The sequence below is a fragment of the Fundulus heteroclitus genome, chromosome 11 (genome assembly GCF_011125445.2).
Source record: "Fundulus heteroclitus isolate FHET01 chromosome 11, MU-UCD_Fhet_4.1, whole genome shotgun sequence".
Lineage (NCBI taxonomy): Eukaryota > Metazoa > Chordata > Actinopteri > Cyprinodontiformes > Fundulidae > Fundulus > Fundulus heteroclitus.
Genome location: NC_046371.1, coordinates 28,666,013 through 28,679,755, shown reverse-complemented (window position 1 = coordinate 28,679,755; position 13,743 = coordinate 28,666,013). Strand labels below are relative to the sequence as shown.

Here is a 13,743-nt window from a genome sequence, read left to right as displayed (position 1 = left end):
AAACTAACATCTGAGATGACCACTGGATCATTAATGGTTTCGGTGCCTATAATCGACTGGCTGATCAAAGGTACTACTCATCTAAAAGACACTTTAGGAGTAAATTGTGAAATAAAACTGCCGAGACCTCGTTAACCTGCGGTGCTGACGGATACCTTCAGTTTGTGGAAAAAAAAAATGAGAAGTCAAGTATTCAGAGGTGTGATAGTTGTAAAGTAGAAGTAATGACCACTCCGGACAGAATTAACCTGAAAGATCAAAACTGAAACAGTAAAAAAACTAGAAAATTAGAAAGGTGTTATAGGCCAGAAAAGAGCTGAGCTGATTGTGATTTATGAGACTTAGTGAATTAATGGGTTGCTCCTCATTAGGTTAAAGTAGATTTCGATACTTGATGATGGAGGCAGCATGTTCTAAGCAGGGTGCGAGACGTTTACATTAAGGAAAAACTGCTCTACTAATGTGTTTTTTTTTTCAGGTCAGATCCTCAGCAGCTGCCAAAAAGCCTGTGATCCTAATTTGAAACAATGCTTTGCGAGCCACGGGAGGCTTTAAAAAAAGCAAACTTTATTGATTTCTCACGCAAGTCCTTTTCAGATCTCCTGTTGAACATAAGCTTTTCCACACAGCTCACCGAAAAAACATTTTGTTTTGCTACATAGTTTCTATGAAAGCTTGAACTAAATGATGTTATTAGCACGCCTGTGCCTTACTTGCTGCCACACCGTCTTGCTAAACAACAAATTCCCACCAAGCTTTTTCCACGCGATGTCCCGGTACGACCACGAATCCTGGGATTTTATGCGACAAAACCAACAGAAAGCAGTGCAGGGAAACATGAATTCAGGTTAAAATCCTTCACCCCTGAATAAAATGCACTGCCACAAAAATGCTTTCAGAAGTTCCCCGTTTAGTGAACAGAATTCGCTTTTCTATCAGCTAATTTCAATGTGTTTACACGGCTGTCCTGCGAAGATCTCATTACACGGTACAGGGGAAAGCTGTGAGGATGTTTAAAGCAGAGTTAGGTGATAAAATATGCCCAGCTTTGATGTGCCACAGCGCACCGTTCAAACCACGATCGGAGAATAGAAAGTGCGCCGCACAGAGGCAAACCTGCCAAAACATGACTGTCTACCTTAAGTGACAGAACGGAGGAGGACAGCCTTAATCAGAGGCCAATCAAACTGGCAGCTAACTAACCCTGCACATCACCCTGAACACCCCCCAATCCCCCCACCACTACTGTGAAACAGGGTAGTGGGGGTTATTTTCTCCTGCAGGGACAAGGAAGCTTCTCATTTGAAACAGGCCGAATACCACCTTCACCCACATTTTATTTGAAAAAAGAAATATGCTTTTCCCTCCTCTTCTTAATTATTATTTGCTTTGTGTTGATCCCTCATAAAGAATTTCAACAGGACACATAGAGGCTGGTATTGTGACAACGTTAGTGAGTGTGGAAACGTTCAAGGGCTATGAATACTCCTGCAAGGCAGAGTAAGTACATTTAAGACTAAGTAAGAGGAATGTATTCGTTTAATGTCATCACTGAACAAATGTTTCACCATAATTCACAGCTTAATTATGTGTAGATGCATGTTTGTGTTTGTGAGCCATTTCTGCATTGTAATGTGGTGATTTATTGTCCGGCCCTACGACGATTTGTTTGCCGAAGCTAAGAGAATCTAGAAACGTATCTAATGAACTCGGCGCCGAGAAACAACAAATGGAACCAGTCCATGACCCTTCTTTTTTTTTTTTTTTTTATAATCCCAAATAAAGGGCAAAGCACGGAAGATGTTTAGAAAAAAAAAATGTCCTTCGTTTGGAATCTGCATGCAATTCTCCCAGTACACACAACAGAGATAGCTCAAATTTCGAACGAAAGCAGCTTAAAAGTACACAACTCAATGCACATCACGATTATTAAATCATTTTTTTTTCCTCAGCCTGACATAAAGTGATAAAAACGATGAAGACTCCGAGAGCTGATTTCCTCCTGGCTAAAATTTGTTCAACACTGAATTCAAATAAAATTAAGTGATTGTGCTTTTGTAACCAAAGTAGAACAAATAACAGAGACGAAATATACATCACTTTAAAAAACAAAAAAAACAAACATTGACACTATTATATAAAATTCTGAAGCACTTCTGTGGCAGTAAACAATTTACAAGATGGCTGGTAATGACCGTAGTTTAGTTAGAGAGAAAGAACAAGACGACCAACAAACAGACATCACACGAGCCGCGTCGGGCGAGTCGCTTTGAGCAACACTCCCTCACATCCGCCATCATGTGCATTCACTATATTTTCTGAGGAACCAGCAGTTCAGGGACCTGAAAGGCTGGTCATCAACAGCAAAAAAAAAAAAAAAAAAAAAAAAGACAAACAAGTTCACCGTTTAATATGAGAGCCATTTTTTAAACACCGAATGAGAAATTCAAAGTAGAAAAAAGAAGTTGTGCAGTATTTTCAGAGTTCATGTCCATGTTTTAAAAGCCATAGTCCTTGGAGACAGTCGTGGTATATTCCTCTTGTGCTCCCAATGCTTCTTAAGTCTTTAGAAACTATAAAGATGAAAAAGAGAAGAAAAAACAGGGTTTAAGTTTGAACGGAGGTTCAAACCATGGAAAAAAAAGGGAAATGTTTTGCAGTGTGAAGTCATTTACCTCTTCCACCTGTTCTGTCAGGGCGACCTGCTCTCCCTGCTTGGTCCTTGAGCCTCCGCACGACTGAAGGTTTGATGAATTACAGCCCGACTCCCTCTGAGCCTGACCCGATGGGAAAGACGGACGACTGTACAAAAGTATGTCCCCTAATTCTGAAGAGGAGGCATAAAGACAAACAAGCGAGAGGAAAATTAATACAATTGTTTAAAAGTTTCCAGGGTGGGATAAAGGCAGTGTTCTTACTCTTTGAGCTTTGTTTCTATATTGTATTTTGGGTTTTAAAGGTTTTACAAATAAACATGTAATTCAAGTCTTGTCACAGATGCTCAGTTGGAACATTACGCCTAGACTGGATCAAGCCATCCTAACACATGAAAACCCTTACCCTGTAGTTCTGGTTATATACCTGATTATAGTTATAGCTCTCTCTCAAAGGGACAGTGTGTAACTAATTTGTCTTTCAATTAGCGAAAATAACGTAAGTCTAATAACCTCACATGAAAAATGAAAGCATTCTCATAACTTAGAATTTGTATTTTATAAATAGGTGTTGGTGCACCCAGTGGGAGGCGCCACGCTGCGTCTGATTTCTGATTTCAGCACCTAAAAAGGGGAGAAACTGTCAGCCTTACATATTTTCACTATCTGTCTCTTATAGGATCAAATCATTCTATTTGCTGTTTTCTGTTTAAATGGAGGGCCAAACTTACTCTTTGCCCAGCGAGAGGCAAGAGAAAGTAACCAAGAAAGGAAAATGAGAAGAAACTGAGAGTCTATATCGGTGCAGCTATTATTACCAGACGGAGTGGAGATAATTCTGAGGGAGTGCTGACTCAGAACTGATGTGGACGTTGCAGGCATTCTGCTGGACAGGTAAGTTAATTTAATATAACAATCAAGTTTATTTTTGCCGTTATGTTAGAAACAGGACGGAGTAGTCCTGTTGTTTGCCTCTCTCTTTCCGAGGGAAAGAGAGACGAAAGTACAGTACAAGCAAGGATATCTGCTGACCTGTTCACTGCCTGTAGTACAGCAGCAAGACCGGCCGGGTCTCTTTACTGGTGTCGCTTATTTCAGAGCCCAAATAAGCTTCGGCACGTTCAGAACGACCCCCCAAAAAAAACGAGACTCACGGAGTTTACAAGCGACTTCAGAAAAGAAAAAAAGCTGACTTAACAACAGTGCCAAAAACCATTTCACAGGATGACCATAGCTATTAGCAGTAACTAATACACGGAGGACATGTTTACATTGTCACACTTATTATACTCTGAGGCTTCTGTAGTAGCTATAACGGTGAAGTTGTTTGTAATTCATGTGTGAAAGTCTTACACACTGAGGCTTTAAGTATTTTGTAGCCTCTAATAAACTGTACCATCTTAATGGCTCCATCCGCTTCCTATCAACTCTGAGAAGCTGCTGGGAAAAAAAAACGCCCCCTGCACCCCCTGTATCATACAATCGTGTATGTATGTTCAAAGATTGGTCTGATGTAATAATTTGATCTTAAATGTCATATTTTCATTAGCTGCAAGTAAAAAGAAACCACAAATAACACAAATAAAGGCTAGAAAACATCAGCCTCTGTTTGATTAAGCTATACTGTATGAGCTTCATTTAGTGAATTAAGATGCTGTAATAAATTAACTTTTAGATCATTTCTAATTTATTGAATGGCTCTTTAGTTTTATAACTCAACCCTGCTTTAGAATTCTCCACAACGTTGTCCCTGACCTATCTGCTGTGTTTCTTAGTTTATTTTCTGTTTTTACTAATGTTCTCCAACAAACTTTGACCTCCTCATAGAAAAGCTGGATATATACTAAGACAAGAATGACACACAGTTGATAGTTACTATAGGCAACTTCTGAAGGCTCTTGGCTGCACTTGATTCTATCTTGGGGTATCAGAGTAAAGCGGGCTGAACAAAAATGCATGCCACGCCTTTTAACATGTTATTGTAAAAATGTGGGACAAAGAAATTAATAATTTTTCCTCCCCTTAACAATTGTGCACCGCTTTGTGGTGGTCAATCACATTCTGTAAAATCCTTGTGACATACGCTGAGGTTCCTGGCTGTAATGTGAAACACTGTGAAACAATATGAGGGATTCGAATACTTTGTCAAGGCACTGTATTGAAGATGTTTTAATGTGGGCACTGTACTCCATTCAGTACCTGAATGCTGTCGGTTTTTGTTGTTTCCTTTACTCCCCTGCGGAGCCTTGCCCATCTCCTGACCCTCACTCTGCTCCGGCGCTCCATCTTTGACCCTTTGAGTCCCGGCACTGCCTCGCCTGCCCCGGCCCTGCCCAGAGCCCATCCGCGGTAGAGTCGCCCCCCTCGCTTTGTGCTCTCCGTGGGACGCCTGGCTTGTGAAGTTTAGCGGCATGCAAGAGTCTGGGGGGGAAGAGCGGGACAAAACAAACACCGTGAGCGCTACCGCGAGATGTACGCAGCAGCATCTTTCCTCCTTTATTCGGACTTCACCATCGCTGAAGATATCTTTGGATTGGTACTCCTGTGGCCCGGACTGGTTTGGTTTGTGGCGCCGGGGCCTCTTGTGTGTTATTGCAGGACTCATGTTGCTGTCCGTTGACATGGGGCTGCTCGCTCGCTGGTGCCGACGACCTGAAGCGATGACAAGACGTTGCACACGATGGTTTAAACTGCACAGATATATGACAACCATTTTGGTGCTTTCTTTACAGATATATGAAGCCAGGAATGGTTCTTAAATGGATCTGTCCATATTTTGTAAAAATAAATAAATCTTCTTTAAAGAGGGTTGATGATCTATTGCTCTTAAAGGTATACTATGCAACCGGGGTTGATTTTCCAGCGAGGCTCCCCCTAGAGGGCGAAAATAAAAGTGCACTGTCGTAAAGATGCTCAGCTGTTCTGGTTTCTCCGTCAAGCCAGGCGCGGTTGTTTTGAGCTTAGCAGACAGGCGAACGCAACGAAAAGTCGAAAAAACGGCAGTACAAACAATGACTAACACAGTGAAGGTATGAACATCAAGCTTCCCGCAGCGCTATCTTGGCGAGGCCGCCGCCGCCGCCGCCGCCTCGCCAGTTTTCTTATTATTATTATTATTTTTATTTATTTATTTTTTTTATGTTGGCGAGACGCTACCGCCTCGCCAAGCCGCCGCCGCCTCGCCGCGGCCGCCGCGGTAGCGTCTCGCCAACATTAAAAAAAAAAACAAAAAAAAAAACATAATAATAATAATAATAAAACTCGATATGCTTGCATGTTTATTTGACGTTAACACGCGGTTCTTTGTTGTTGCTTTCGCGCGTGCATATAGTGAATGGCAGGGCAAAATCAAATGGAGTTCTCGCCGTAAAGCGAGACTTCTGTGGGTGCGGGCCGTGAGCTCTTGCAATTGCAAGTGCGGTATTTCCCCCACAGACCACCAGGGCGGCCGAGAAAACCTTTGTTCGACCTGAAATGACTCATTGAATCATCCAAATCGGCATGGAACACATTAATTAACTGAAAAATGTTGCATAGTATGCCTTTAATTGAAGACTAGAAAACAGAATGGTCTTGGTATTGCTTGCTTAGGTTGCCAGACACCAGTGAACCTATTTTAACATTTACTTTACACACTGTACATAAGGACTTGGATAGAGTGACTGTCACATTAGAAACTAACAAGTGAAGGTGGAAAAAAAAAATAGGAGCTGGGTGCAGGACAAAAACAACTTGTGCCCTACCTGGCACCTCTGGGTACCTGCACACGCGCAGGCCTACAGTATCCCTTGAAGAGGCGACTGCCTGGTTGAAATCGCCATCTGTGAAGAAAGAGCCCTCTGAGGTGCTGACGACGCTGGACCGGCCCGACGAGATGTTATCCTCCGATGCCGAGCCCCAGCTGTTGACCATGGACCCCGTGACTGATCTGTCTAGGTCCCCGGTGCTGGAGGCCGGCGTCTGCTCCAGACCCCGCAGGAGCAGCTTGTGAGGTGAGACGTGGTGCGGCTGGTGTTTGTGCTTCAGGTGATGCTGGGACTGGCTGTAGAGATGTTCCGCCAGCTCGGCCTCTGACTCCTTGTCGACCTCCTCCTCGTGCTCCTCCGGCCCATCTGTGTCCACTATCGAGAAGTAGGTGTGGCCAAGGTGCTCGGCTCCATCCTGCAGCTCCTGGCTTAGGTCTTTTTGTGATGGAGTGGCGGGCGGGCGGCCACCGGACACTTCAGTAGTAGACGAGGCTACTCCTCTAACTGGTGGAGTGGGGCAGCTGTCCATTCTCTCCTCTGGATCAAAGCTGATAAGAAAGGCAATGAACAGATAAGTTAGAGTCTTAAAATAATGACTGGTGATGGCGGTCCTAAAGTCTATCTTAAAAATGGCTTCCTTGACAAATGAATCTACTTTTTTATTCTACATTGTTTTGAATAACTCCAAATATATAAAGTAATAGTCTTATACTAGGAGGTTAAAGTAGACTTGTTGTCTCAGCAACGTAGTAATAAGGTTACAGTCACTGGCAGTTGAAATCCAATTATTGCTTTAAATCAGCCTAAACTGAAAGATTTTGGGGAATCAAATTACATACTACCTGCAGTTTTTTAAGAAGAAAAAACTTGAAGAGCGTGGCATGCACTGTGTCAAACATGGTGGCTGCAGCGTCATGCCTTACGGAAAGCTGCTTGACCAGAAGATGGCATGCTGGTCAATTGGGTAAGAAAAAAACTGTTCAAGCCAGCTAGAGCTACAATGACATAGTTTGGATCAAAGCCTGCTAATGTGTCAAAATGGCCTAATCAAAGTCCACGCATAGGTCCCAATGCAAATTTGTTGGAAGACTTGAAAACTGATGCTCAGAGAAACCCTGCATCCAATCTGACATGGAGCTATTGCAGGCATAAAGGGCTAACATCTCAGTCCCTAGGTGTGCAAAGGTAATTGGGACAGACAACGGATTTACAGCTGTTACTGCAGAACAAGGTTGTCCCATGAAGGACTGACCCAGGTAGGCCAAAAACAAAGGCACGTCACACTTTTCAGAATTGCATTTAAAGGAAAATGTTTTCCCTCTGTGCACCTTCCCATCATCTCTGAGCAGCTTCCACTCTGAATGACTCAGTCACTATTATGTGTACGCCACACTTTCCAGATAGCATTTGGTAAAAGAAAAAAAAAAGTTTTATAAATGAGCATTATGCACAATGCATTGGCCTATCACATAGAATCCAAACAAAATGCTATATGCACAATGTCATGTTCAATAAATTAGAAAACTATTGAAAAGTTTATTTTCTTCAGTAACTCCAGTGTGTGAAACACTTTAGATTAACTACACACCGACTGATGTTTTTTTTTAATAGACTTCATTTCTGTTCTTTATGATGATTTTTCACTTTCATTACAGTAATGAAAACATGACATTTAAGATTAGACCAATGAGAATAATATTTTTTCACATGGAAATGTGGGCCTAATGACACATAGGTTTAATACTTGCTTAAAGGTTAATTTCAAAAGGTTCTTTTAATCTGACAAATGAGCCTCATCAGACCACATATTCTAATGTATTGAATATGACTCTATATATAATGTTCCTATGACGCTCCTGCGACGTTAACGCATAAGTGTGCTGCCTCTTTTGCCTTATTGCGTACCTCCTCTCCATGGGCAGACTGTACTCATCGCAGTCCCAGGCGTTCGGATGAGGCGGATCAGGCAAAGCGTCCCCCCAACTCACTGCATTGTGTTTGGGAATCTTTTGGGCCCGCGTTCCTTTCTTTTGATTTTGACTCCCTGGGAAGAGCACACCCCAGAAGTAAGCACAGACCAGCTCTCATTCCCACTAACGCAGCGTGCTAGAGCGGACGATGGCGTCACCTGAGGTGCTATTGCTGCCTCTGTCCGAACTCTGGTGGGAGCCTCCGGTGCTGTGGTCGCGGGCCTGGTTGTACTGTACGGCTTTCGGCTGGATCATGCCCTCACTTCCCTGCAGATCTAGAAATATAGCGGCATTGGAACGCGGGCATCTTTGCTTTTTTACCGTTCCACAATGAAAGGGCCGTTCGATTTGCTGCATACCGTGGCCGTTCTGCTCGGCCGTGCTGTGCTGCATCAGTGCTGCCATCTCCTTAGGTATGGGTGGCAGGTTGGGCGTCTGTTTCCAGCAGGGTATGTCCAGAGGCTCGGCGGCGCATCCACCGGCCGCCGCAGCCGCCTTGTTCTTAATGTTGGCCTGGATGAGCTGCGTGGTGGCATACGGTATGGGCTCGTACGTGCCTGACGGATCTCCTCCTGGGCTTGCGTAGGAAAAGTTGGAGTTGCTGAATGTTTTGATCTCGGTGAGCTTGTTGGAGAGGTTCACGTCGCTGTATATGGGGGTCTCAGAACCAAGCTGTCCCCCTTGTTTGCTTTCTGGATGGCTTCCATAATTGGCTATGCAGTCAGCTGAGGAGGGGGGAAACAAAGCGGCACATGAACACAGGAAGCTATAAATCTTCCGAGCGTTGCAGCAAGGCGCTGGCGTCTGATTAGTGATAAAAGCTCTTTTTTTTTCACATGGGCTTTGAGGCGTTGCTGTTTTTTTTTTTTTTTTTTTTTCTTCTTGCACTAACCTGGTCGGCTGTATGTTGTCATGTTACTGTCGCTGGTGCCGTTGCAATTATTGCAGCAGTTGATGCTGCAGTCCTTGTGATTGGCACATGTGTTTGGCCAGTTGTCTGGCAGCCACAGCTGGTTTAGAGGCTCGCCCATGGTGAGAGGAACAGGTCTGCAACAAGGAGGAGCACAGAGCTGTCAATCCAAACCCACTGGCACGTTTTTCCACATAGGAACTGAGCAAAGTGACGGTTGCAGAGGCGATTTCAAGCGCAGGGAGACATCTCCCCCTAGTGCTTCCAGAGAAGAACTGAAATTCTTCTGCTAGTCTTTATGTAAAACAATGGGACAAAAATATCCCTCACCTGCCAGCTCCGCAAACAGAGTCTCCTCTTTGATATGCCACTGAGAAGACAAAAGCAACATGAAAAAGGATTCAACTTTGATGAGATGGAAAAAAAAAAGCAAGAAAGTGGAAACAGTGAAGACAGCCATAAAAAGGCAGGTGCAAAAATACAAAGTCTGCACGCCGCAATACATGCTTCCATTTCTGTAGCATGGATGTATGTGAAGCTTAATCTGCATCTGCATTAACTGCATCACCACCAATGATTTAGAGTCAGTATTATTGTGCTAGTAAACCCTGTGACGATTCTGCTAAATATGTCCGTACAATCTACTGTGGGCATTTTTTATTTTTTTTACTCAGTTTCAGCTCATTTATGTTAGTCCGAGTCTCGTCCCTCGTTCTTCTGATTTTGTTTCACTAATTCTATTCAAAGAAAACCCAGAAGATCCAACTTTTGTATCCTTTTTATCAAATTGCATCAGGAAAGTTTCAATTCTAAATAGCTCCTATTTTTTTTTCACCAGAAAGCAAAACATAAAAACAGTAATGATGATTTCAAGAGAATAGATGCAACTAAATAGGAGTTCCTCTGAGACATCGACTGGTGACCAGAACGAGATGATTTTTGTTTCTGGCCAGACCACACTGTTGACTGGGTGGTCAGAAACTAAAAACCCGATCTCTTATCTATCAGTGAAAGCACCCACCATGAGTGCTATCATGCGCCAATAACACTTTTTGGTGTGGAGTTGTTAACAAAGGAAAGAAGAAAGAGAAAGCACAAAAGTTTATGAATCTATAAAGAAAACAAAGAACACAATGAGAAGTTAGATTTTAGGAACAAGGAGACTAACGTTTTTACTCTGTTTCATTATTTTTGAGAGTCCAATACTCTCTGCCTTCAAAGATGCTGGGTGACAAAATGGCTTCAGTAAATCTAATCGATCTATTTAGTCAATAGGAAATACACTGCTGTTAGTAATGCTACTCATTCTAATCTTTACTTTAAGATGCTAAAGACAGTTTAAAATGTCTACTCTGTCATTGTTTTGTCTTTGTTTTAAAATATTAGTGACTTTTAGCTGCAGAATTGTGTAACTCCAACTGCTCTCTCTCTCCCAAACATAAAGTGTGACGACGCCTCTGGTCCGAATGTAAATAATTAATGAGCACTCATGACTGAAAAGCAACTTGAGGCTTCTGTATAGTAAAGATAAATGAATGATAAGCCATTCATTTTAATGGCTTTAATGAATGGATTTTAAAAATGGATGTTAAAATTTTTTAATACTGTATAATATGGTGTACATTTTTAGCTGTGCAAAAAAAGTCATTGACTTAAAATCTGTTCTTTGAAGCAGATATCAGATGCATTTATAATACATCAAGAAAACAGAAACAAAAAAAACAAACAATTTTGCTGTTATTTATAGTTCCTAAACAGAAATAGGTCTAAGCTGAAATATGCGTCAGCAGATCGGAGCCACAGACAATTAGTAATACATATTTTATATATTAATGAGGCACACATCTTATTAAATGGGCTATAAAGTACATACCTGTAGGTGTAAAGGTAAAAGATGGGACTGTGGAGAAAAACAAGCAAAATGAGTGAACCCAGGTTTTATCCATATAATTAAATAATTAATTATATGGAATTATAGTAAAATAAATTACTGCTGAACATACGTCATTTGATGCATACATGCATTAAAATATAAACTATATGCCTTTACACCAAATGCTGCTTTTCTCTTCAATTTGAGTTGTCCGGGTGTAGGTTAATGAGGGGAAGAGGGGGGGGGGGGGGGGGGGGGCACAACCTGACAGACAGCAGAACTGTTGTGGCAGATATGGGCTTGGCAGCTTGACAGCTCTGTGCCTCCAAATTCTGTGGTGCACTGACAAAATGACGGTCTACAAATATGCGATTAAAGGTCGCTGAATGTCTACACAGCCTGGAATGCAAATTTGTCAAAGGATGATTAGACCAGAGAAAAAATTTCCCCCCCCCTTTGATCTGATCTGCTTATCAGCCTCTGAAGGTTTTCATTAATATCACCGCAATGATGACTTCTGTTGTGCAGGGCCAAAATGTCATTGATTGATGGCCACTCTAAAAATACTAACCTATATATTAACTCCAAAAAAGGAAATGTCATTATCTTAATTCACACTAAGCCAATACGCACAGGAACACCCGTTCTTTTATGTGCCGCTGAAAAGAACGCAGGAACACACCCTTCCGGATGCCGGTGTATGTGCTGCTGAGGCCACTCCTCTTCTTCCGATGACGGTAGAGCCACACGCTGAAAATCATGAGGATCAGCCAGCAGGTGGCGCCAATGCCTGCAATAAAAGCCGGCTGCTTCACCACCTCCGAGATCTGCGATAAGGTGCCTCTATTGTCACTGATGTCCATCATCTGACCTGCAGAATCTGATTGATGAACGCAGAGGGACGGGTTGAAACATCGGGAGCAGAATGCACAGTTTTCAGAGGGTGCATAAAAGGCTGCAGTAAACGTGCTGAAATAAAAACATGAGAATCTATGTACCTACAAGTTAAGGACTGGGTGCGCATATATATATATATATATATATATATATATATATATATATATATATATATATATATATATATATATATATATATATATATATATATATATATATGCGCACCCAGTCCTTAACTTGTAGGTACATAGGTTCTCATGCGCACCCAGTCCTTAACTTGTAGGTACATATATATATATATATATATATATATATATATATATATATATATATATATATATATATATATATATATATATATATATATATATATATATATGAAACCTCTAACTAAATGTAGCTTACCGGTCAGCCACCCTGTTTACAGCAAACAATTACCTAATTGAAAAAAAGCTACATCACTCTTGACTCCAGGCCCGGCGCCGTTGCTTGCTGCCACCTCTACACTGTAGCGTATTCCTGGAGCCAGGCTGGGAATGAGCACAGAGAAGGTTGAGCCATCCACCGACTGATTCACATGGTAGCGGCTCTCATTACCCAGACACCAGATCTGTAAAAAAAAAAAACACAGTGAGATGATAGCGTTGGCCCGAGGGACACATTCAACAATGCAGTGTGATAAAAAAACAAACATATAGACTTGAGCTTTGGTCTTTTTATCATTATACCTTGTATTCCTGAATGATTCCGTCCTCTCCCGCCTCTGGAGGTGGCTTCCAGGAGACCAGGATGGCGGTCCCATTGGCATCGCTCTTTGTGACTGTGACACTCTGGGGGGCTCTTCTCGGTGCTGAAACAGGGATGCAGACAGTTGGCTATGGAGACAGTAAGTCTTATCTGACGTCCCTTTAAATGCTGAATAAAGCAGAACACCATTTATCTATTTTCAATAATGTAAATATATACAGAACCCTACATAAAAAACGAAAAAAATCTGTAAGCTTTGTTCATTGTCTGTTGTCTGTTATGTGTATTCTTAGAGTATACATGAAAAAGAAATTTCACCACGGGGTGACAAAAAAGAATCTTTGAATAAGTATTCATAAACATTGAACTTTATCACATTTTATCACTTTACAACTAGAATCTTAGGCATACCAACAAAAGTCAGACTCACACACAAACAATTATCTCACCAAAAAAAAAAAAAATCCCAAATGCATAGTGTGCATATGTAATTACAGCCATGGTGGCTCTGAAGAAGCTGCAGAGACCCACAGCTCTGATGGGACAATCTGGTGACAGGAACACTATTACTCACTCTAAATATCTGGCCTTTTAAGGAAGAGTGGCATAAAGGAAGTCATTGGTGAAAGTATGCCATACAAAGTCCAGTTTACGATTTGCAACAAGTAATGTTGCAAACTGCGTGGAAATAGGGGCTCTGGTCACAAACATTTTAAACTTTTTGGCCAAAAAAGAATATTAATTTTGTGGCGCAAACCGACACTGCACATCCCATCCCTGCAGTGAAAGCATGGCGTTGCCAGCATCATGCTGTGTGGATGCTTTTCTTCAGCGGGTTTCTAGGAAACTAGTTTCTGAAGTTGATGTGATTCACACGGCAATCCTGAAAGAAAACCTGGAAAGCAATAGACTAGAGCAGGGGTCTTCAAACCTGGTCAGAACCCAC

General features: G+C 41.9%; 1 protein-coding gene across 3 annotated transcripts in view; it reads right to left on the bottom strand.

Annotated features, from left to right (window-relative positions):
- Positions 1 to 465: 465 nt before the first annotated feature.
- The window catches only part of LOC105927757 (roundabout homolog 1), a 145,032-nt gene continuing 131,754 nt past the window's right edge, over positions 466 to 13,743 (bottom strand). For all 3 annotated transcript variants that reach the window (XM_036143341.1, XM_036143342.1, XM_036143343.1), the window contains 14 exons: positions 12,779 to 12,900; positions 12,489 to 12,660; positions 11,836 to 12,033; positions 11,154 to 11,180; positions 9,611 to 9,650; positions 9,263 to 9,417; positions 8,730 to 9,095; positions 8,529 to 8,645; positions 8,306 to 8,444; positions 6,398 to 6,948; positions 5,166 to 5,306; positions 4,854 to 5,075; positions 2,676 to 2,827; positions 466 to 2,573 (listed from right to left, as the gene is read on the bottom strand). In XM_036143341.1, the coding sequence (XP_035999234.1) occupies positions 2,559 to 2,573; positions 2,676 to 2,827; positions 4,854 to 5,075; positions 5,166 to 5,306; positions 6,398 to 6,948; positions 8,306 to 8,444; positions 8,529 to 8,645; positions 8,730 to 9,095; positions 9,263 to 9,417; positions 9,611 to 9,650; positions 11,154 to 11,180; positions 11,836 to 12,033; positions 12,489 to 12,660; positions 12,779 to 12,900 (2,417 nt within the window). In that variant the 3' untranslated portion in view covers positions 466 to 2,558. The remainder of the gene's footprint in view (positions 2,574 to 2,675; positions 2,828 to 4,853; positions 5,076 to 5,165; positions 5,307 to 6,397; positions 6,949 to 8,305; positions 8,445 to 8,528; positions 8,646 to 8,729; positions 9,096 to 9,262; positions 9,418 to 9,610; positions 9,651 to 11,153; positions 11,181 to 11,835; positions 12,034 to 12,488; positions 12,661 to 12,778; positions 12,901 to 13,743) is intronic.